The sequence below is a fragment of the Dichotomopilus funicola genome (genome assembly GCF_033296635.1).
Source record: "Dichotomopilus funicola strain CBS 141.50 unplaced genomic scaffold C8A04scaffold_55, whole genome shotgun sequence".
Lineage (NCBI taxonomy): Eukaryota > Fungi > Ascomycota > Sordariomycetes > Sordariales > Chaetomiaceae > Dichotomopilus > Dichotomopilus funicola.
The window spans coordinates 192,120-215,392 of NW_026944076.1; the positions used below are offsets into that span (position 1 = coordinate 192,120).

At 55.5% G+C, this 23,273-nt stretch overlaps 7 protein-coding genes across 7 annotated transcripts; 3 read left to right on the forward strand and 4 right to left on the reverse strand.

The window, feature by feature from the left end:
• Positions 1 to 58: 58 nt before the first annotated feature.
• C8A04DRAFT_30787 (uncharacterized protein) lies at positions 59 to 1,916 on the reverse strand (the record flags this gene model as incomplete). The annotated part of the gene is made up of 5 exons (XM_062781522.1): positions 59 to 264; positions 328 to 454; positions 510 to 1,157; positions 1,291 to 1,386; positions 1,536 to 1,916. 5 exons carry the CDS (start codon positions 1,914 to 1,916, stop codon positions 59 to 61), a joined length of 1,458 nt encoding a protein of 485 aa, XP_062635045.1.
• A 2,078-nt stretch (positions 1,917 to 3,994) lies between these two features.
• Positions 3,995 to 5,369, forward strand: C8A04DRAFT_38947 (uncharacterized protein; the record flags this gene model as incomplete). The annotated part of the gene is made up of 3 exons (XM_062784395.1): positions 3,995 to 4,061; positions 4,135 to 4,274; positions 4,344 to 5,369. The coding sequence occupies 3 exons, from the start codon at positions 3,995 to 3,997 to the stop codon at positions 5,367 to 5,369; spliced, it is 1,233 nt and encodes a 410-aa protein (XP_062635046.1).
• A 353-nt stretch (positions 5,370 to 5,722) lies between these two features.
• Positions 5,723 to 7,448, reverse strand: C8A04DRAFT_38948 (glycoside hydrolase; the record flags this gene model as incomplete). The annotated part of the gene is made up of 2 exons (XM_062784396.1): positions 5,723 to 7,032; positions 7,403 to 7,448. 2 exons carry the CDS (start codon positions 7,446 to 7,448, stop codon positions 5,723 to 5,725), a joined length of 1,356 nt encoding a protein of 451 aa, XP_062635047.1.
• A 2,479-nt stretch (positions 7,449 to 9,927) lies between these two features.
• Positions 9,928 to 11,344, reverse strand: C8A04DRAFT_38949 (uncharacterized protein; the record flags this gene model as incomplete). The annotated part of the gene is made up of 2 exons (XM_062784397.1): positions 9,928 to 11,046; positions 11,111 to 11,344. The coding sequence occupies 2 exons, from the start codon at positions 11,342 to 11,344 to the stop codon at positions 9,928 to 9,930; spliced, it is 1,353 nt and encodes a 450-aa protein (XP_062635048.1).
• A 1,965-nt stretch (positions 11,345 to 13,309) lies between these two features.
• Positions 13,310 to 18,781, forward strand: C8A04DRAFT_30791 (uncharacterized protein; the record flags this gene model as incomplete). Its single annotated transcript, XM_062781523.1, has 6 exons — positions 13,310 to 13,540; positions 13,598 to 14,076; positions 14,197 to 14,552; positions 15,613 to 15,738; positions 15,833 to 16,535; positions 17,545 to 18,781. The coding sequence occupies 6 exons, from the start codon at positions 13,310 to 13,312 to the stop codon at positions 18,779 to 18,781; spliced, it is 3,132 nt and encodes a 1,043-aa protein (XP_062635049.1).
• A 395-nt stretch (positions 18,782 to 19,176) lies between these two features.
• On the reverse strand, positions 19,177 to 20,388 carry C8A04DRAFT_38951 (mitochondrial carrier domain-containing protein; the record flags this gene model as incomplete). The annotated part of the gene is made up of 3 exons (XM_062784398.1): positions 19,177 to 19,415; positions 19,524 to 20,200; positions 20,372 to 20,388. 3 exons carry the CDS (start codon positions 20,386 to 20,388, stop codon positions 19,177 to 19,179), a joined length of 933 nt encoding a protein of 310 aa, XP_062635050.1.
• A 798-nt stretch (positions 20,389 to 21,186) lies between these two features.
• On the forward strand, positions 21,187 to 22,456 carry C8A04DRAFT_30793 (WD40-repeat-containing domain protein; the record flags this gene model as incomplete). Its single annotated transcript, XM_062781524.1, has 3 exons — positions 21,187 to 21,312; positions 21,382 to 21,616; positions 21,693 to 22,456. 3 exons carry the CDS (start codon positions 21,187 to 21,189, stop codon positions 22,454 to 22,456), a joined length of 1,125 nt encoding a protein of 374 aa, XP_062635051.1.
• Between the last annotated feature and the right edge of the window lie 817 nt (positions 22,457 to 23,273).

Genomic DNA, 23,273 nt, shown 5'->3' on the forward strand with positions numbered 1-23,273 from the left:
AATGTGAGAGGTATGAGCGGCGGTGCTACAGCGAGCTGACCAGGTTGCGCCTAGGCTTCTAACCTTGGTAACCAGAAAAGCCGTTGTTGAAGCTCTGGCCCTGAGGAGCCTGGTTCCACTGCGCGTTGGACTGCTGGCCGCCACGGCCGTAGCCGCCGGCGCTCGGGGGGCCGTTGTAGCCGCCCATGGGCTGACCGCCATAGCCGGCGGGAGATTGGGCCTGTGGACCGGCATATCCGGGCTGCTGACCGGGACCGAAGGAACCTAAGTGCGAGAAGAAAGGTTAGCAAACAATCCTAAACGAGTATCTCTCGCAGAGACACATACCACCGCCGTATTGGTTGAAGTAAGTGGAGGGTGTACCGGGATAGCCAGGAGTCTGAGCGCTCTGGGGGCTGTACTGCTGGCTGGGATCGAAGCCCTGAGGCTGGTTCGGAGTCTTGTCCTTACCCCACTGTGTCACAGTTAGTCGGCTGTAAAGAGGGAAAGTAACAAGATGCGGGACATACGCTGCACTTGAGTGGGCGACCGTTGACGTTGTAGCCGTTCAGCTGGCAGATGGCCATCGCGGCGTTCTCATGGGTGTCCATCTTGACGAAAGCGAAGCCACGATCGGCTTGGAAGCGAGACTCAACAACAAAGCCAAAGTTCTGGAACAGAGGGACGATGTCGGTCTGGGTGGTGTACGGGGTCAGGTTGCCCACGTAGCAAGTGGTCTGCCACGCCGGGGTCTGGCTGACGATCATATCGTAGCTATGGACCCCGTGGGTGGGAAAGTGATGGTGGCCATACGGGGTGGTCGGGGTCATGCCCATCTGCTGCATGGCCTGCTGCTGAGCCATGGACGGCTGGCCCTTCTGGTTAGCCCAGTTGCAACGGATGGCACGGGAGCCGAGCCATTCGCCGTCCATGGAGCTCAGAGCCTTCTCGGCCTCCGGGCGGTCGCGGAAAGCAACGAAGCCGTAGCCACGGGAGCGACCAGTCTTCATATCCCACATGACGCGAGCCTCCGAAACGGAGCCGAAGGCGGAGAAAGCCTGCAGCAGGACCTCGTCGTTGACCTCATTGGAAAGGTCGCCCACAAAAATGTGGAAATGGTTCGAGGTATCCTCCTTGTTCGTGTTGTTGGACTGATAGGCCCAGTTGACACGAATCTCCTAAAACGAGATGAATATTAGCACGCTAATTCTGTATTCACCTTTTTTCAGGTGCTCGATACAATGAGATGGAAACAGCTGGGGCTGATGGGATGACGAGGGTGGTCGAAGCTCGGAGAGAGTAAAGACGTACGGATTGATGGACTCGCCGGCCATTCAGAGTCTGCATGGCACGCTCGGCGGCGCCAGGGTCGTCGTACTCAACAAAGCCGTAGTTGTACCCCTTAGCCTGTAAACGTTTCCAAAACAGTTAGCCAACGAATTTTTTAACAAAGCACGATCGAGGACGCGACCCAAATGCACCAATCCAGTGACCGAATCGCACAAAATGGTCCCTGCCCATTTTTGTTTCCCGGCCACCCTAGGACTTAAACTCACATTCTTGTCGGGAATGATCTTGACACTCTGAACATGGCCGGTGGTCTCGAAGATTTGACGCAGCACGTCCTCAGTAACGCGGGGGTCGAGACCGCCAACGTACAAGGCGCGCTTGTTCGGCTCAGGGGCAGCGCGACGGCCAAAAGGGCCACCACCACCACCGGGAGACATCATACCGCTCTTATCGCCGCCAGCGCCCATCGGTGAAGTGATCGCCGTCGGAATGGGGTTGGTGTTCTGCGGGATATGCAGAGGCGGGGGAGGCATGTGCGACGGATTGCCTCCGGCGTTCTGGCCGTTCTCGTAGCCAGGCGCGCCCGCATTGGGCTGCGGGGGAGGGGGAAGCTGACCAGAGGTCGTGGGCGGCCCGTTGTCAGCCATCTTGCTCGATCGGTTGTGGCGAGAAGTTGGTTGCGAGAGGAAAGCGCAAGTCGGTTGCTAGGCGAATTGAATGCAGTGGGAACAGGAGGGATTGCTCAAGGGCCTTTTCTTGGCAGGGAAAACCCCACTAAGGAGATGCAACTGCAGAAGAACGGTGGAAATATGACCAGGATGCCTGTCTCGGTGAACAGGACTGATCCAGACGACAGAAGCGTTCTCACTTGGAAGAGTGAGGATGCAAAGAGAAAAAGTTCTCCAGGGCGGGATATCTGGCGGTGTTTTTTTTTCGAGAGGGGCTCAACACCTGCTGCGGGGGGTGTGTGAGAATGGGGACAGGAACAAGAAGCCCAAGGATGGCGGAAAGTCAAGAAGTTCGACCTCCTTTAGCTCGTTTCTCGAAACCGTGAAGTGTTGAAAAGCTCCTCAACGGGGAAGGCCGACTCAAGGCGTTTAGTTGTGGCCGGCTTGAACAATCAATAGCTTGTGGTGCTTTTGTTGGCCAAAAGCGACATGCAGCTTTGGCTGGCCGCAAGAGAGCTCCGCACAGGAACGTGAATTGGAGACGGAGGGTAGGCGTCAGGGCGTGCAGCGTGTGAGTATGGACACCTAGGCCTGGATAGGATCCGGGAAAGCGTAGCAGAAGTCGAGGAATGAGACACAGAAAAGGCCGAATTGACGACGAGGATGGAAAACCGAGGTTAAGAGACAACGAGGACGACAACGAGGAGGGACAAGGAGATGGAGCAGGGAGAAACCACGAAAGGAGAGGGAAAAGACCCGGCCGTTAAAAAAAGGAGGAGAGCCTCCGAAATCAAACAGCGCCGGCCGATCCAAGACGAGACGTGACGAAGAAAACTCCTTGCTGGGGCGGAGGAAGCTAGGAAACGGGATGGGAGAAGGAGAAGACGACAGCTATCGCGAGGCGGGGAAGGATTTTTGATCGTACCATTGACTCAAGATTGGCGAACACCACTTCGCGCTTTTCTCTTGAGAAAGGACAGGAGGGGGGGAACGGCCCTCAGAGTGGCCCCAGCGGGAGCCCCTCACCAAGCGTTCAGTTCCAAGCACATCAATCCCGTTTGCACCTTCTTCCTGGGCGCGTCTAGCCAATTCGCACCTGACCCGTCCATGCATGATCTGATCCGTTTGGCCAGGCTGGGGAGTCGAGGGCCAGGGATGGCAAGTGGCGGGCAGTTCATGACTGTCTGGCCTGAGTGAGATGTGCTTGGCGCTAGTCGACGCAGGACACAGCACCACAGCTCTTTGAGCTGCGAGGGTCAGAGAAAAACGGAGGGTCTTGCTTCAACCCCCCTTTTTTGGACCATCTAGGGCCGTCTCATTAGGTATGTGTGGATGGGTTGCATTGGACGATGCCCTACACCGAAGAGGAATCTGTCTGACCTAGATTTTCATCATAACTTGAACTCCGGCGCCCGAGTCCATTGGATATTCCGGCTCTCGTACCAAAATGCGAAGCAAGGACGAAAAAACTTGACATGGGTTTCAGTTGCAGAATTCTAAAATAAGACACACGCACACGCGCTACAGGAAATTCCCCATTCGCCACACAAGAGACCAGCAAAAAGGACAGCAAACAAAGAATATGGCCTGAACCCTCGAACCTCCCAAAGATTTCATCTTTGACGATGGCCTGGCGCCCTGCAGGGCTGGTGGGGTCGAGGTCGGGTCCATCGATCTGGGGTGGGCTGCGCGCGCACTCGTGCACGGGCCGCCTGGGGAAGCTTGTGCTGCTGATTGGCTGGCAGCGGCATAACGTTAAAAGAGTTGGCAAACCACCCTGAACGCCAGCCAGGCTGCGCCGTCGAGATAACAAAAATCAGCATCAATTCATCGCCGTCTGTAATGCTCGCCGTCGTAATTGACCTGTCGTACCGTGATTCCTAAGTCTCACGGTCAAGAGTCGAGCGGAACACGGGTCCGATTCATTCACGAATAACGCCGTTGTCGGCTCTCACTTAAGCCCTGACACGGTCCACGCGACAAAGGGAGAGATTCCCAACGTCCGTTTTCGAACACTTTCTGCTTCTTAGGATCCGGCTCACCGGGAAGCATTCGAGATGGCAGGCCGGCGGCCACTCGACCGGCCGATTGACAAACTGCCAAACGTGGTCAATGAGGTGGTTAGTGAAAAAGCCCTGTGTGGGGGGTGATGTTGGCAATGATGACGACGATGAAATGCTAACTGTCACAAAGCTAGTCACCACAGCCAAAGCCTTCCGGGCGGCGAGTCGAGATGGTCGGGGGAATCCTGCTGCTGCGGCAGCGACCATTGAGACGCGAATCCCCGAGTCTTTCGAGAAGTTCAACGCCCTGCTCGACGACCTTGAGTGTGATCTTGTAAGCAAAAACAGCCCAGCAGCGGCAGCATTGCCGAGCGTGGCGCGCCCTCTCACTAACTCTGTTTAGCTCCTGTCCAAAGCGGTGCTTGAGCGAGACCTCAAGGTCATCAAGGCCAAACGTCAACCACCGCCACCGCCACCACAGCAGAAGCCGGTCGCTCCACCGGCCCCCATGGTCGTCGATCTGGAGTCGCCAAAGCTGACGGCCAAAACTGCGCTGGCTAGCCACGGGCCATCGCCCTCCTTGAAGCAGGCGAACAAGCCGGTAGCTCCGTTTCCGAACATGGAGTTTGAAGATACGACGCTCAAGACCGCGGCGACGCCCAGCCCCAAGATGGCCCACAAGCCCAAGGAGGTCAAGAACCTGGCCCGACCGGCCGCTGCATCCCGGCCGGCCAGCGCTCCACCAAAGAACGAGCCCAAAGCAGCGCCGCCTCCTCAACCACACCGCCCAGGAGGGGTAGTGACAGCGCCCCAGACACCTCTCAACGCAGCGGCCCAGCTCAAAGCACCAAGTGCAGGCACAGGCGCGGGTGCAGCAATGAGCAGACAAGCATCCGCACCAGGCGCAGGCAATGTTACGGGTGTAGCCCCCGCCAGTGGGAACCTATTTACCGACATGACCTTCTCACTAGCGCCTACGGCTGGTGACACGCCGCTGCAGAAGCAGGCGATGACCCAGGCACAACGACGTGCATCGCAGCAACAGCAGCAACAGCAGCAACAAACTCAACAGCAGCCGCTACCGGGGCCTATCACGACGACCGTCAACCCCGGAACTGGGGTAGCCCCAGTGCCTAAGATGGAGCCCTCCCCGGCCGCCGGGCCGGCGGACGTAGCCAACATGGGCCTGGATCTCTCTAGCGTGAAAGTGAACAAAACCCCCAACGACCTTACCGACGACCTCACCAACGTGGACGAGAAGATTGACGGGCTGTTTGACTTGGGCCAAGGAGACATGGACAACATGGACCTCGAGTACGACCTCGGGAACGGGGATAACAGCAACTTTAACGACCTCTATTTTGGCTCGGGCGACAACAATGTCGGGACAGGGGAGTTTGATGATGCCTTTTTCAACCTTGAAGGGTGAGGGATGTGCGGACCGGGAATGGCGGGTGTTCAGGGGGTTGGCGTTCGGAAGCAATATCAAACAATGATTTTAGGTCAGTAAGATACCAGGTCGGCGTTAGACTATATCATGAGGGATCGAGTTTATCGAATACATCAGATCATCTATGTGACGAATTTTACACGGGAGCAGGCCGCGGCAAGACGTCTTATATCCCAAAACCATGAACCTCCTCCCTAATTATGTCCAAAATGCAAAATCATATACAAGAAAACAACAAACAGAGCATTAACAATATACAGTCGTCCTCCATCCCTTCGTTCCCGGTCCAACCGACCACCCGCACGCCCTCCCTAATGAAGAGAGGACGCCTCTCACGGCTGCTGCGTGATGTTCCACATAGCCCCCAACCTCCCAGCAAAAGCCGGATTCCGCCAGTCAGACCAGTCACTCTTAAGCAACCCCCAACTCTCATCATAATCCGTCTTGCCATCCCGAACATAATAACTCCCCTGAACAGCCCACACCGCCCACTCGGCATCATTACTCTCCATATACGACACAATACAACTCAAATACCGATCATCCTTCTCACTCAACCCATCCCTCGCCGGATCCCCCCCCTCCATCCCCACCCCAAACTCACTCAAAATCAACGGCCCCGTATACTCCTCCCCCTGCGTCAACACAAACCCGTCCATAGCCCCATACTGCGCCTTCACCACATCACAACTCTGAAACACATCCGGAAACGTCACCGTAAAACTATACGCATGCATCTCCCACACATGCTTCCCCGACCACCCGCTTGTATCCAGCATCTTCCCCCCCGTAGCAGTACGCACATGCAACAAATCCGTCGAACTCTGCACCCCGCCCACAACCACCAACACATCCGGATGCGCCGCATGCACGATCCCCCCCGCCTGCTGCACGTACGTATACCAATCCGCGCGGCCGTTCAGATCCTGCAGTAAAAACTCGCGCAGTTCGTTCCGCAGCGACATGGCCACTACCCCGGGGTGGTTTTGCGTGTATGCCCAGGTGGCCATGGCGCGCAGCCCGTCCAGCCAGTCTTGGGTGTGGAAGAAGCGGCTGTTGAATTCGTTGTAGCCGAAGGCGGTGTCCCACCAGCCGTTGCCGTCGGTCAGGTCGCAGCACCAGGAGGCACGGGAGACGTGGTTGTCGAGTAGGGTCATGATGTTGCGGGTGTAGAGACCGTCGATTACTGCGGCGAAGACGTCGCGGGTTGTTGTTGTTGTTGTTGTTGTTGTTGTTGTTGTTGTTGTCGTCGTCGTCCCGTTCTCTGCGGCATCTCTAGTCGCTAGGGAGGAAGAATTCCCCGCGATCCAAGGGTTCTTCTCCACGACCCTCGCATACAGCGCGGACATATCAGCGGGCTGGATCCCGGCCGCCGTCGCAGCGGCCTCGAACGAAGCGGCCACGGGCTGGTCCGGGTTGAGGGCGTGGTCGATGGAGTAGGTCAGACGGACACAGTTGAATCCCTGGGCGGCGATCCAGTCGAGGATGTGGTCGAGAGGCTGGTGCTGGAGCCCCTCGGGGATGTTGGTTTCCATGTGGCCGGCCCAGTTGACGCAGCGGAGCTTGACGCGGTTGTTGTTGGCGTCGAGGATCCAGCGGCTGGAGGAGTGGAGGGGGAGAGCCGGGAGGGGGGCTGCTGCCGCTGCTGCTGTTGCGGGGGATGGGGCGGTTGCGGTGAGGAGGAGGGGGTGAGGTTGCCGAGGAGGGCGAGCCATGGTCGGAGGAGAGCCATGGTGATCGAGCTGGGGGGTTGGGCGCTATGCCGCGAGCTACGTCCGTCCGCTGTATGTTCTGTTGTAGGATGCAATTATATGTACAGGATGCAACAATGTCCAAAACGACAGACACAAACCACGACAAGAAAAAGCAAAAGGAGGTCGGGGTAGATGAGCGGGCAGCACCTCAACCTTATCGTCGCCGCCAGAGAAGGACAATAACGGCAACTGTAGAATAAGAGAGAGATCCCAAAGTCGTCCGAGTCGTGGGACCAAGGTCACATCTCCGAATCCCACCACATGCCCGGTCAGGCGCAACAGCCCTAAGCCCTGCCGAGGTCATGACTTAAATACAGCCAGCTCCTCACCCACATGAGGAGGAGGCATGTACTCAGGTGTGTAAGTCAAGGCCCCTCCCACCGACCTGCCAATGATCCCACCAAGGCCGCCCCCGAACCCCTCCCACACCCGGCCGATCACTCCCAAATAGGGGTTGGAGTGGGTGGTGGTGGTGGTTCACTTGGGCCAAGACTTTACGGGAATGTGGCGACCTGTGAGTTGTATACGACCACACGCGGAGCTTCCATGTGGACAAAGCTGGGAATAACTATTGCTTCACTCTAAAGAACGGGATTTTCCCGCGGCCAACGATATCTCATCCCCCTTAAACTGCCCAGCCAGCCACAGCAGCCGCACACGGACGAGAACCTCCAATCTAACGAGTGGCGTGGGCAATACCGACAGTAAATCGCCAAGCTATCAAGGCGTAGAGCAAACCAAGGCTGAGAAAACGAAAATGAGGCGCCACGGGTCGGAGGGGGAGAAAAGGTGGCAACGGCAACGTGAATGCTCGGTATTCAACCCGTAGTTATTATCCGCGAGTAACCTTCCCCCTTTGCTCAAGTCGCCCGAGACCCAATCCTTCAGCCCAGCCGTAGTCGCCCGCCCGGAGAAAAACGCCCCAAAAGGGACTTACACTAGTGTCAAGAGACCAGGAACAAACCGATAAAGCAAGATGCAGGCGACTTCCGTGGTTGAAATACGATCAATCAATCAATCAATCCCCCGCTCTCCTCAACCACCCTACCATTCCCATGCCCATTTCCACATCCATCAAGACATCCTCCCGTGTAAGTACACCACTGCAGCTTGACCAGTTACTCCAAGTAGTAAAGTAGTGTAGTACCGCCATCCAACCCACCCGCCCTAAACCCGTGCCCGCGCCCTGTGATTGGAAGCGGCCCGAATGAGCCCAGCCCAACCCCAATCAGAAGAATGAGCGAATCGAATCGCAAAGCCGGGAGCGGGCCGGTCGGTCTTTTGATGGCCCCTTAGGCGATTGCCCTGATGGGAAAGGAGGGGGATGGGATGCCCATCATTTTGCGGCGTAGAAAGTTAACCTTAACCTAGATCGGGGAGGATGCAAGCAAATGCCGCTTGGGAGCAGCGGGGAAGGTGGGTGTGGTTTGAAAGGGGGGGGCGGATGACCCGAGCATCAAATGCCGGTGTCATTCCGATGGTTCATTCGTCTGTGAAAATGGAAAAGAGCTTGGCGGGGGGATGAAGTTGGGAAAAGAGGAAAGGGTAGTTTACACTACACTACTGCGTAAAAAATGGTGTTGGGAAGAAAGTCGACTCCCTGGTGAGAGTTTACTCCTTGATTAGTGGGCTTTGGCAGAGTCTTTCGCACGCTCTCAGATCCATCATGCCGATAGCGTCACCTGTGATACTGGGCTTAACTTAACAACAACCCCTTTTCTCGTCACATTTCAACCCGACTTTTTGTTAATCTCCTCCCAAGCAAACCAATAACACAAACACATGCTTAAACCCCTTTTCCACTACCATTATCATTTCTTGAGCGCCGTCTCCCTGCCGCGGAGCGGTCTGTGTAACTGATCACAGTACCACCCATCCACCCGTACCCATACCGTACCCGGTCGGGAAATATTCTCCTTTCCGAAGCTACCTACCTACCTAGCTGAGATCCCCTCCTCTAAAAATGACTTGTGTGTCTCTCTCTGCGTGTGACCATGCGACTGTCCAACTCGCCCGCTCACCCGTCCCGTGGGTAACGCAACACAAGACACAAGACAACAAATAAAGGGGGTCTTTCCTTAATAGGGGGATACTTATTGGCCGACTTGTCTCTCTTTTTCTGGCCAACAAGCTGGCTGGCTGGGGGGAGTGTTTAAGGTAGCGCAAAGTATCATTTACTGCTATTTGTGGACGAAAGACATCGATTCAGTAGCCAAGTAATGGGAACATCCTAGCACGTCCAGGAGAAAGTTACAAATTCTGTTATGTATTAAGCCAACTACTAGCCAGGCAGAACCTTGCTGCTGTCCGTCCCGCAGGAGTTGATGTAAGACAAGAGGGCGGAGTAAACTAGAAAAAATTAAAAGAAAGGGTAAATAAGATTTCTAATTACAGGCCTTATTCATCATATACTTCATTGTCAGTCGTCAAGAAAATGAACCTGAATAAGGACGCCATGACTCTCTTCGCGCACGCGCCGAGCAAAGTTGACAGGTCGGTCGCCAGCGAAACTCGCTTTGTCGTGAGATGACTAGAGAAAACAGCGCCTCCAAAAACATGGCTTCTCGTTTTCTCTCTTTCTCTCCTCTTCCAATGCTTTTCTCCTCCGAAACATGTTGGTCCAAAAATGGGTTTGACCGAAAGGAAGGGGGTATCCGAAATAACTTGCACAAGATTCCACCACGTAAAAAAGGGTATTAAAAAGAGTAATATTGGTTTTGTCGGGCTGGTGTGTTATTTAAATAAAAGCCAACGGGAAGCGAGGTTCGGCAAGGATTGCCGTTTTATGCGTTTGATGGAATAGGGATGGCTCCGGTTGTCGTGGCCGTGGTTGTTGCCGTGGTGGTTCCGGATGTTGTTGTCGTCGTGGGCGCTGCTGTTGCGGCTGTCGTTGCCGTCGTTGCGGTATTGGGGACCACTGCCGCCTTGGCTTCTCGTTCCCGCCGCTTGGCTAGCAGGCTCTTGAACGCCCCCAAACACCGCACGAGCGCTTCCTCGTCGTGGGTGGAGAAACGGTAGCTCTTCTCGTCCGTGATGATCTGCAAGCAGTGCTTCTTGGTGCGGCTCTTGGAGTCCGTTTCAACCACGTTGACAATGGACCCCATGTAGAGCAGGAACAGAACGGACGACTCAGCATCGTCCTTGTAGAGGATGAAGTTCCTGGGCCGCAACACGCCCCATGATTTCTTCCATTGCCGTACGCCGCCCTTGCTGCGGTGGAACCACATCCAGCCTTGCCAAATCACACGATCTGGGTGGTCTGTATCCTGATGCGTTCCGCTAACTCGATTGCCGGCTAGAGCCCCGAGACTAGTTCTCGATGGCCCCGGAGAGGCCCCCAATGGCTGTTGAACGGCCAGGCTCTCGAAAGAAGCGCCCGGGACTCGGTGGAGATCAGAGTCTGAGAAGTCTGAATGGCTCGCTAACTCGGCCCCCGAAAGGCCAGACGAGTCCATGTGCGACGCCCGCCGGACGGACGGCTTGGCAATATTTCGGATCGGGGGCTCAAACGGTTCGGGCGAGCTCGACAAGAAGTGTTCGGGGGATGCTAGGGTGCGTTGTGGGTCGACGTTGTCGGGTTCGATGCCCTGAAAGAATGGGCGGGGTTGGCGGACGGACGGGCTCGCCAGAAACATCTCTTCCTCCTCTTCTTCTATCCTCGCATCCTGCCGTATCAACTCGACCCACTCCTGGGCGTCCTGAAGCGTCGCCGCCTGGAAATGGAAGTTCTTTGCGGGAGAAAATAACCCGAACACGTTCGGCCGCTTGTTCTTGGGATCTTTTAATAGCGTGACCGCGGTCAGGTCTGACAGGTAGACCTTGCTCCGCAGTTTCTCCTCCTTGTCCGATTTGTATATGGAGAGTGTATTTGGCCGAAGCACGAGGTAGATCGTTCGCCATGTCTATATCTCGCCCGCGTCAGAATGCGCAATTCCCCAACCCCGTCTAAAAAGAATGACAACCCACCTTTGTCTTTGTTGTGCGCTTCTGCACATAACCACTCTTGATTACCCTATCAAACTCGAAGCTACCGTTTTGGTTGACAGGCGAGTACGCGTCGAGAGCGAGGCGGGTTCGACTCTTTGATTCGGGCGCTGTGGCCCGCTGCGGGACTGGAATTGCTTGCGAGGAGGCTGGCTCGTCGGCGTGTGGATCGGCACCTATCGTCAGGGCCGCCAGTTGAGTGTGTACTTGGGCCATGATGGGGTGCCCATGCAACCGGGCGGGCGGGGGCGAGAACCGGCCACGATGATGGCGCGGGAGTGTTGTCTGATCGGGTCGAGTTGGCCGTGAGGCGAAAGGAAGATACCTGCTAGGATGCGAAATGGGGCCAAAGGTAAGGCTTGACGATCGTTTGCGTGATCTGAAACAGGACGGCGGGTGTTGTATGCATGTGGGTATCGCGAGTCGGAAATGACAAAACGTTGCAAAGAGAAGAGAGCTTCCTCCAACTCAGATAGCTTTTGCCGGAGCGGAAACGTAAAGAAAAAGGAAGCGGCCAAGCGAGTTGTCCATAGGCAGACACGAAGGCTATGTCTGCGCCGGATGACCAAGAGACAGAGCGCGTGTTGCGTATGCGCCGCCGACCCCGTATGGGTTGCGGTCACAGCTGGTAATGGATAGCGTTACTGATGCGTCAGCCCAGGGCAGACTGAGCAACGTTCTAGGCGCCACTTCACTTGGTCGCGAGGCAGCAGCAATTGTCAGAGACGAGTTCGGTTTGCTTGCGTTGATGCCACGCAATATGGTCGATTGGTAAAGTGTCCAAATCGCCAAAATGTTGGGTGAGAACGCTAACTAGCGCCGAGGCGACGGAGGGGCACGCGGGAGTTGACTTTGTGGCAAATCATAGGCTGCCTGAAGTGCGGTGATGGAACGGGATGCTGCAACGAGAGCCGAGATCGCACTCCCGATCAAACTCGAATCGACTTGGCTGCAGCAGACGCGGGCTTAATCGTTTCGCCGGGACGAGTCTAGGTCGTTTCGGCTAGAAGGGGTGAGGCAAGCCATTGGGCAGCAGTTCAAACAACTTGAGACGGTGTTCATGCGGCGAGCGCGGCTGACCGTTGGCTGTGGTTGGTGTGGGACGTGAAGGTGCGAGTTGTTGGGGAGGTGGGTGGATTGGAACCACCTCGGAAGTGTTGTCAGCTTGGCGGCTGCTGTGGTGCAGAAGGCCGGCCCGTTTCAGCGCTGGAAGTTTGAGGCCCAGAGACGGGAGCTTGCAAGCTGCTTCCCCACTGGCCGAGAGCTTTGAGACCTTGCTGGTGCTTTTCCAGCAAGGGCTCGGGCTGTGGGGAAAATGGGCGGCTTGGCGTCAATGGCTAAGATTGGGCCCGATTGCTTGTTTTTATTTTCCCCTGGTATTTATTTTGGTCTTGGAGGTGCCAGTTCCCTCTTCCCGTGACACTGGATTTGGAGTTAAAAATATCATACATTTTCTGTGTGAGGCGGATTTGAACAGCACGGGATCTTTATCATGTGTTGGACACACAGAAACTGGAGGCTCTTCGAGGTTGTCGTCTTCGGTAAATTTAATTGTGGAGGGGCAGGGGCCTTTAGAACCCCACACTTTTTATGACCTCATCTCGGCCCTCGGAACATGTTGGGTACTCGAGCTTCCAAGTACCACACTTGCTCATTGGTCTTTCACCCTTCCTTCTTGTTATTTTAATGAGTAGCGATATTGAGGTTTCCACCGCCCGTGTCACTTCGGCCCGCGGATGTTGTGCTATAAAGAATGCTGGGCAGTGGAGATGGCTCTGGGCGGCTTCGGCGAAGAGTCAGAGCGTCTTTGAAGAGGGGAAACTTCGATTGACGATTGGCCCGCTCTGCATCGGTTGAGTTCCAGCAACATCGCCAAGCTCTAGACTTGGTTACAACCCATTGAGAGTCGGTGACAATTGTGGAAGAAAGTGGCCTGTAAAGTTAGTACCTTTGGTCGGTATAGTGTACTGCTGCAATTGGAATACGGAGAATACGAGAAAGGGAAAGATAAAAAGCAGCTGGAGCCCAGGTCACTTTTCAACTCAACAACAGGCCGGTCAACAGGGTTTTCTCACTTACACAAATTCATATGAAGTAAACAGTTCCCCAGTAACTAACAAACGGCCTTCCTTACTTCACCACCACAACCATCTTCGCGGCACCCGACGCTAGCATCCCACCATGACGACGACTGCCCAAGTGGAAAAGCTCACGGAGCAAGTTCTCGATGAGCTCAGCACCACCGAGTATGCGTGCTCGTCGCTGAAGACGCTCTCTGGAGGGTCGGCAAACTTCATCTACAAGGGGACCCTCATCAAGCCTCTTTCAGATGGGACCAAGGAGATTGCCGTGAAGCACGGCGAAGAGTTCATTGCATCTTTCCCACAGTACAAGATTCCGTTAAGCCGCTGTGTCAGTGCCCTCTTTTCATGTTCTTCCTCTGGCCGGTTATTGACATCGTACGCATAGCAAGCGGAAACAGACTGTCTCAAGGCCATGGCCGGGCTCCCGCCGACTAAAGGCGCATTTGCCGTCCACACACCCAAGCTGCACTACTTCAACCCGAAGACCAGTACCCAGGTGCAGGAGCTTCTCCCCCAGGCGCTCAGCCTGAAGGACTACGCTCTCAAGAACTTTGCCTCGCCGGACCCGTCCCGGAAGCCGCTCAGCATTGAGCTTGGAAGGAGCTTGGGTGCGTGGCTGCACCAGTTCCATGAGTGGGCGAAACTCCCGGAACAGGCTGGGTTTCGAGAAATTGCGAAGTTGAACGACGCTATGCGGCGGATTAAGCACACTTCCAACTATGCTACGGCGCTGGCTACTGTCGATAACTACCCGTCCGTGTTGGCGGATGCTAAGGAGACGCTGCAGAAATCGATGGAAGCGGCGGAGAAAGAATTGGACGGATCGGATCTTCAGGTCACGCACGGAGATTTTTGGACAGGAAAGTAGGTTGCCTGCTTGACGTCCTTTCTCTTTTCTGTCCCGCAATCCTTATCACATCCATATCATATTGAGACACGATATGGACTCGAGAGAAAAAAACGCTAATGAATGGGGATGAATAGCACGCTTTTACCCGACCAGCCATTACAGCAGGAAGCAGGATCCCAAACATCCGTCTTCGTCGTAGACTGGGAAGTGTTCCAGTTCAGCCTGGCCCCATTAGACCTCGGCCAGATGATCGCCGAGCTGTACGAGCTCTGGCTATACAAGCGCATCGAGGAAGGCAAATGGATCATCGAAGGGTTCACGGCCGGCTACGGCCCCGTAAACGACGAGTTCGCCTTCCGCACCGCCCGCCACGTCGGGACACATCTGCTCTCGTGGGGCACGCGGGTCGCCGGCTGGGGCTCGCCGGAGCAGGTGCAGCAGGTGGCGGTTGTGGGTAAAGATCTTGTGGTGCGGGCGTGGGAGAGGGATCGTGCTTGGTTTGAGGCTGGCGATCTGGCTTGCCTGTTCGCTAGCCGCTGATCTATGATCTATGCGTTGGGGGACCATGGGACGGGGAAGAGAAGGAGAGTTGTGTGTTTGGAGAGTGCGGTGGGCGCTTGCTTGTTTGGGGGCGGAAAGGGGTGAAGTTAAGGTCAATGCGACGCTGGGTTCAGATATCGTCTGAAACCGTGGCGCACAACCCCATTGGAACATCCCGCGGGGCCAAAACGGCATTCTTGAAACACCTAACCCTCACATCGAACTTTTGGAGGGGGATGTGAAATGGGCGTTTGCTCCGGTGCTTGATTTTTCCCCTACGAGTGAGCCTGCTCGGCGGGTAAGACGGCAGGGAAGAAACACGAAAGAAGCGAGAGCGGAGTTGAACAATCCACACACTACACCCCCCTTTTTTTCTCACCAGCGGCTACGTGCGCCCGGCCCGCTGAAATCCCGAAGTACCGGGACGGATTGGAGTTCGCCTTGTATCGCGGAGAGCAGAGAGTTTGTTTGGTGTGGTATCAGTGTGCCGCTTTTCCAGACCCCAAACCTCAAACCTATCGCTTGAGGTCAGGTATAACCACAAGCCTCCTCCCTCGCATGTCGATACCGTCTCCTTCCCTGGCAACTCCTTGGCCTCCTTCTGTTGGATTCATGTCCTGGTGATGCCAAACCGACTCCATGGAGACCGGCCCATAACCTCCACCCCAGCTCAGTCTACGGAAGAGCGATGATGATTGCTCGCTGGCCGCCGTAGAATATCGCTGTCGATCTTTTAAGTTGCAAACTCTACTAGGCTTGTCTTCGTCGTCGTACCCGCCGTCCTCGCCAACGAGGGATAGCACCTATGGTCACGCCTAGCTGTGGGTTGACCTCTCCCCTGACTGTTCAATCATCCCCCCTGTATGACCAGACTAACAATGTATTCTCGAATAGGGATTCTCAAGGCGCCGCGGGTCGTTCTTATTTTTGCATTTCCTCTCATCAACTTTATTCTCTACTGTACAGTTCCCTTAGCCTTCCTCCCATTGTCCTTCCACTAACCCGCCCAGTAATCCTCTCGCTGGGATGCATCACCGACTCGCTCAGCGGCATCTCCCCGGTCGTCGCGCGGTCCGACGGCAACGTCACGATCGGCGGGCAGAGCGTCCAGGTTGACCTACGCATTGGGTTCTTGGGTATGTCTTTCCCTCTTTTGTTCAGACTTCCAACTCCATATAATATCCGCGTTCTAGTTTAACTCACTAACATCCCCTGCGAGGGCAACAACAGGCGTCTGCTTCGGCCCAGCCCCGTTCAACTGCACCGGCAGCATCAGCGCCTTCCAAAACAAACGCCAAAGCCAGCTCGCCGCCGAAATTCCCCTCTCCAAAGGCGGCGGCAACTTTGCCCTAGCCGGCCTCGCCCTCGGCCTCCAGTCAAGCTTTGTCGTCCTTAGCGGGTTGCCTCTGCTTCTCCTCTTAATTGCCGCCACCATTGCCAATATCGTCCAGCTTTATTTCAACAGCGCCGGTGCCGGCAGTAATAACACAAGTAACAACAACACAAATACCACCAACCCCTCTCTCCTAACCCGCCGCGAGCGACACGCCCAAGCCGCCCTCTGGGCGCGCAGCCTCGACTGGGCCGCCGCAGCAGGCGCCGTGACAAGTTTCGCAGCATACCAGTCCATCGTGGCGGCCGCGACTCGGCTACTCGCCGTCACGGTCGATACCGGCGGGGTGCCGTTGGTTGTTAGCGTGGGCACGACGGCGTCGAACCTGTTTGCTGCTGTGGTGGTGTTAACGCTTGTGGGGGCGCTGGTGAATACGTTGTTGGCTGCGAAGGATGTGGGGTTTGATGCTTATTTGGCTGGGAAGGGGGTTGATGGGGGTGGGGGGAAGGTTGGAGGAGAGAGAGGAGGAGGTGGTAGTGGTGGTGGTGGTAATGGAAGGGGGCCTGGAGGGGTGTATGTACAGCGGCCGGCGTATGAGAGGTTTGTGTAAGGGTTGTGTAGAGGGAAAGGGGGAAGATTCAAGATACCTTATTGAGGGAGTGTAGTAAATATAACAGCGAGAAGGCCCTTTACCTTCTGCAAAAGTCAACTCCGCGTACCTTCCTTCCCTCTCCCCAACCCGACGACCCTTTATAACCCACCCTTCCGCTACCAGTTTCCAACAGCCCCCCCATCCAGCAAATGCACAACCGCGGATGGCGCATTTTGGGGGGCGCGGGTATCAATAAATATGTCCGTTATACCGCGGTCCGGGTTCAACTCCCGGGCCGGTCACAACTTACAAGTAAAATCTCGCGATTTTCGTAGCTGTCCACAACCTTAGGGGAGAAATTGGGCAATGAGCTTTTTGATTTTATTTGTTTCTTTCTTTGGTTTTTCTGCTAAGATAAATCCACTGTCTCGGCACAACAACAAACTGAAGGGTACCTGTATATGTGATTGGTATTAGAAGAAACGATGATTGGGGAAGCCGAAAGTAAAAACCTGTGTGTTTCACTACAATTGTTGGACGGGTATCTCGGTTTGGTCGTTGAGACTTCTCATAAGCAACCCTAACCCTACCTTATACCCACCTCGATAAAACTTCAAGGAGAATCTTCACTCTCACCATGAGTCAAACCTACAACATAACTCAACGCCTTGTCAAGGATTACATCTCACTTCTTTACTCGTCAAATAAACCACTGGAGTACTGAAGCTCGATATCACCAGGAAAATCTTCGATTACAGACATTTACCGTTGACGACATCCATGGTTGAGCCAACCCCCGCCGCGGGGTCACTCACACGGCCCTGTGTCAAGTGCCGGACCCAGGAAGCAACTCTGGAAAGCAGGTCGCAACCCGTTTGCAAGTAAGCTGACTATTTGTTACTTTCCCAGTTTTGTTTTCCTTCGGTTATTCATTCTTAAGAAGATAGCTTTGCCCTCCCGTTATTTTTCGTTCATAAAAACAACCGTTCGTTCACCCACGGAACTAACACGCTCCAGAGACTGCTTCCTCAAGTTCGTCGCCGGCAAATTTATCAAACAAATAGGCATTCTCGGCAAAGACGTCCGGCCACCACCACCACCACCTTCCACAACTGGGAATGGACCGCGCACCGGGATACGGCGCTACCTCCTAGGCCTCTCTCTCGGTCTATCGTCCACCGTGCTCCTGCACCTGCTAAACGAGAACGTCGACTTCATCCTCGCCAAGGGACGAGGCGCCCCATTTGAACTGGTTGTTGTCCATGTAGACACGTCTAGTTCCAATGCTACTGGTACTATTGCGGCTGCCGGGACGATGGACAATGATGTCTTAGCCCGGTACCGAGAGCGATACCCGCGCTTCGAATTCTACTGCGTTCCTCTCTCCTCAACGCTAGAGTCACCCTCATCCACTCCAGATCCATCATCAACCACGACAACAACAGCACCAGCACCCGCAACAGCAGGAACAAGCCGAGCCTCCGCCTCCGACATAACCACCCACCTCACCCGCCGCACCCTCCTCGCCCAAACCCACGCCCACAACTGCCAGGCCCTACTCCTAGGCCACAGCACAACCGCCCTAGCGGCACTGACCCTAGCCGAGGCAGCCAAAGGCCGCGGGTTTGCCGTACCATGGCTTGTCGCAGATGGGCCTGTCCCGGGGCGGTCGGGCTTGGACAACAGGAACGGGAACGGGAACGGGAACGGGGATGATAAACCAGGAAACCCCAACCTCAAGACTCCCATCCTCATTCACCACCCCCTGCGCGACGCCCTCCGCAAGGAACTCCTCCTCTACGCCAGCCTCGTCAACAACCCACCACTGACTGCACTCCTGCATCCTTCCGACCCAGATAGCTTCAGCCTTAACCCCAGCGCTACCACGGGTGAAACCGATAGCGTAGCATCAGCAGCAAAACCCCGCCCAGCCGTCATCTCCCACCGGGACCTCAGCATCGAAGATGTCATGACGCGGTATTTCGCCGAGGTTGAGGAGAATTACCCGTCTGTTGTGGCCAATGTGGCGCGGACGACTGGGAAGTTGGTGCGCGGGGTTGGGGTAGAGGGCGGATCGAAGGGGGGAGAAGAAGCAGAAGAAGAGGAGGAGGAGTGTGGGCTGTGTGGGATGCCGCTGGATGGGGATGGAGATGAGAGGTGGAGGGGGGAGCTTGGGATTCAAGGGGGGTCGGAGGCGGTTTCGGCGAGGTGGGGGAGGTTGTGTTATGGGTGTGAGAGGTCGACTGCTGGGTGACTGGCCCATGATCTTTAGAGTTGAGCCGGGACAAGCTTGGTGATACATCATAAAATGGGGCAGGGCAGTTAGACTTGGGTTGCATCTCTATGATCGACTCACGCAATCCTGATCCCTGAGCCATGGCTTCAGCTTCTTTTTTTGCTGTCTACGGCCACCACCATCTCAAACCCACTCTTTCTCTCTGTCTTCCTTTTTATATCTCCTCTCTTCTGCTCCCCTAACCCCCACGCGAACTGGTATCAAACGCGGAAAAGGCAGCCACCAACCACCGTCTTTGTCCCCCGGGCCATGCAATAGATCTCTAACCAACGCCAAAATCACAAAAAGAAGACAAAATCTGTCTTGTTCTTTTTTTTCTCGAGAAAAATCCACCCTCCCCCCACTAGATCAGATCATACCGTCTTCAACACGCTACCCGGCAAGAACCGATTCTCCAGCTTCTTCACCAGCTTGTTCGTTTGTTCGGCCAGCGTCAGCGTCAGGATTGTGTGCGGCAAGATACGCGCGAGATGCGGCAGGAAACCCTTGTAAATGGCGAACAGGCCCTCCGTCTTGATCGTCTTCGACAGGCAGTCGAACACGCCGGCGTAAAGATTGCCGTTTTGGTTGTACATCCGGGACATGATCGTGTCTGTTGTGTGCCGGGTAGGAAAGGAGGCGAGGTTGTTAGTCTCTTCGCATTCTCTCCGTCTTTCTCATGCAGGGTGGGCGGGAAAAGGGGAGGGGGGAGGTTGCGTACCTGGCGGATGCATCACACAGCACACGACAAACCCACTAGCCGTACTACTAGCCAAATGCAGCGGCGCGCCCTCCTCCATACCGAGATGGCGCATCAGCCGGCGCTTCGCAAAGAAGTACGTTGGCAGCTGCACAGAGCTCCCAAACCCAGTCCGGATCATAGCAGCCCCAACCCCGCGGTACAGCCCGCGCACGCCCTCGCCGCTATAGATTTGCCGCATGCCGTCCCACGCATTGTTGTACCGGTGCTGCGTGCCGACCGGTCGAAACGGCGAGAAGCTCTGCAGACGGGTCTTGACAAGGAAGAACGGACTACCCGCCGCGGCGCCCATGACGCCCGAGGCCGCGCCACAGAACATGTTGACGCCCAAGCTCTGGGTCTTGCCGTCCTTGAAGAGGAGGGTCGATAGGCCGTGGCGCATGGGCTCGTAGAAGCCGAGACGGCAGCCGTTGAGCAGGACCTGGTAGACGTATGCGCAGCCGATGCCGCGGTAGATGCCGCGGAGGCCTTCACTGCGCACGATGACTGATACGCCGTGGACGGGCCCGCGGTAGTGGTGCGGTTGGTGGCCTTTGTCTTGGAGCTCGCCTTGGAGTTGCATGCGGATTTTGACTGTCTCGAAGGGGTGGGTTGCTGTGACGGCGCCGCATGCGGCGATGCCGCCTGCGAGGAAGGCGCTGGAAAGAGAGGAACGATGCCAAATGTCAGAGAGATGTTCGCCGTACGCGGAGTACCTTGGGTCCCGTTCTCGCGCCTTTTTTGGATTTTTTTTGATCCTCCATATTTTCTACTTTTTCTCGCCTCTATCCCCCCTCTCTCCAGGAATGCGCAATGCGCGCGGCACGTACCCAGCTGTTGTCGACATCTGTGCAGACTTCGTAACGTCGTCGTTGTGATGTTCTGCTTCGTGTCTCGCGGGTCTGCCGGAATCGGCCCTTGCGCCCAACGGCGGGTTCGGACTCGGCTCGGCGGTCCTCAAGGATAGGCAACCGGGAAAGGGAGAAAAATGGGGGAGTTGTTCGGAAGAGCTTGTCAAGTTCTCATTGACACTCCGTAAAAACTAGATATAAAAAGAGGGAGTTGAAAAAAAGACCAAGTATACGTCAAAAGAACACACAAAAGCCAAAACTAATTCAGGCAAAGGCTACTTGCGACGCTACCGCAAATGGCAAGGCCGTTTATATCCGTCCTTCACTTCTGGCACTGACTCGCTTACTATGCTGTGTCGCAGCGCCGATCAATGTTCCGGCCCTTGCAGCCCCAAACGCAAAGGGTAGGATTTTTCGAGCTGCAAGGGTCGAGCGAGTTCGTGGGGAATGGGGAATGCCGGTTCCCGGAAAACGTGACGGCGCAGCCCCAAATTCTTTCCCAACCGGGACTCTCTTTGCTTTCGCTTTCTCAGGCTGACTGTGTCCATGGGAGCGGAATTCCGAGTCATCGCGGAGCTTCTGCACAGGCCGTCCTCCGTGAATCGGAACTTGATCTATGGTTACAGTGGGTCACCTTGGCAGGGGTCCCTCTCACCGCCCGGCAGAAACGGCCCTCGGCGCGGTTCCTTGCAAGAAGCGCTCAGTTTCCTTTCTTCAAGTTCGCGTTCCCATTTCATTACCCCTCCTCCACATCAATTGGCCCGCCAATTCAGCACCCGGATAGATCGCCCAGCATGACGTCCACACCAATGGACCTGGACGACGCACCCTCGTCACTTAACGTGATCCGCTCACTCGGCGGTGGTGTGCCGAGCACTTCACCCGTCAGCGAGATCGTCTCGTTGTACCGGCCTACTAAGGTATGTTTTCACTTTGCGTTGCTTTGACGCTGTGGATTTTGATTATGCAGGGTCGCTGACCATGTGTAGCTGTTCAAACGCGACGACATAAAGGAGGGCAAACCCAAGCCGCACATTCTTTCGGTTGACTTTGATGACCCGGGGGAGCTGTGCATGACCTCGGAGAGCGATGAGACAATCCAGATCTACAATGTGAAGGAAGGCCGTCACGAAAAGAGCTTGTTGAGTAAGAAATACGGCGTGAAGCTTGCCAAATTTACCCACACGAGCACGAGCATCATCTATGCTAGTACCCAGCAGAATGGTAAGTGTCATGGGTACATCAGTACATCTTAATTGGGATGAAGAAAGCTAGGTAGCTGACGTTGGCGACTGCCCAGATGCGATTCGTTACCTGGCCACACACGACAACTCGTTCATTCGCTACTTCGAGGGCCACGAAGGCAGTGTCACCAGCCTTGCCCTTCACCCCGGCTCCGACAACTTCATCTCGTGCAGTCTTGACGATACGGTGCTCATATGGAACATTAGCACCAAGCAGTGGGTTGGAAAGCTGTTCCTCAACACACCGCATCTGGCCGCCTGGGACCCGTCCGGGAACTCGTTCGCGATCGCATCGCCGCTGAGCGGCTACATCTTGATCTACGATTATCGCAACTACGAGAAGGGCCCGGTTACCACCATCGATGTGCTGAGCAACCGCATCCCCGGCTACCCGGATGCGGCTGCCCGCGGCTGGACAAAGCTCGAGTTTTCCAACGACGGGAAGCACATCCTCTTGGGATCACGTGGTGGAGGCCACTTCCTGCTGGACGCATTCGACGGATCCGTCAAAGCGTACCTCAAGAAGCCCGGCGGCAGTACCAGACGGCTAGCGCCGGGACAGGTGGACGCCGGCGGCGTCGAGAGCAGCGGCGAGTGCTGTTTTGCACCGGACGCCCGCTATGTGTTCAGCGGCGCCAGGTCGGATCTCCTCGTGTGGGACACCTTGATGGCTCCCAACCCAGACGACAAGGTTCTCGAGCCGGCACATGTTTTGGAAGAGCAGCGCGAGGCAGCTGTTCTTGCCCACAATCCCCGCTTCAACATGCTGGCCTCCGCTGACCAGGACTTGATGTTTTGGCTTCCGGACCCGAATGCATAGACAGGAGACAGGATTCAAAGGGACGCAGAGTTGGAGTAGAAATCTCCAGGTCGAAGAAAAAAATGCTATTCAAGAAGGGGTTATAGGAGTTTCAAACTATCTCATGGGTAAGCGGGCTGGTTGGGTTTACGGTACCAGGATGGTTCGAGATACCACATTGCATACTGCGGCGTTATGGTGTAGCTGGGCTGAAATAATTTGCCTGAATAAATAAATATGAAATAACCTGCATACCTATTTGACACTCTTGATTTCGCACTGCTTCAGAATTTCCAGTGGAAGCAAAAGCTGCTGCGTGCCGACTGATGATCATGGTAAAACTAGGCGATGAAAGCTCCCCGCATTGGGATGACGGACCCCACTAAAATCCACAACGGGAACCGACCGCGGCCAAAACTTCAACGCAATATCATCAACTGTCTGGTCCAACGAAAGACTCGGGCGCACCACAAAGAGGCAATCCAGTGGCTGACAGCTCGCAATTTCTTGTGTATCCTCGATCTGACTGAAGGATCGCAATTCGAACACCCTCGATTCCCCCAGGATCCATCCGCCGCGCCCACCGCCATCTCACACGCGACCTGAAGCTCAACCTTGCCCTTGACCTCGACCTGTTGCCCTCATCGCCTCGCTGGACGTATATCGTGCCCACTACCGAAAAAGGAGAAAAAAACGCAAAATCTGGATTAGGGAAGACCTTACCGAAAAGATGCCCTACTACACCAAATCAGAAGACTGGCTCCACCAGTCCGCCCTCCTCCTCGAGGCGCGGCCCGCAACAGTTCGTGTCCCCCCCCTCCTCCTCCCCCCTCTCAGC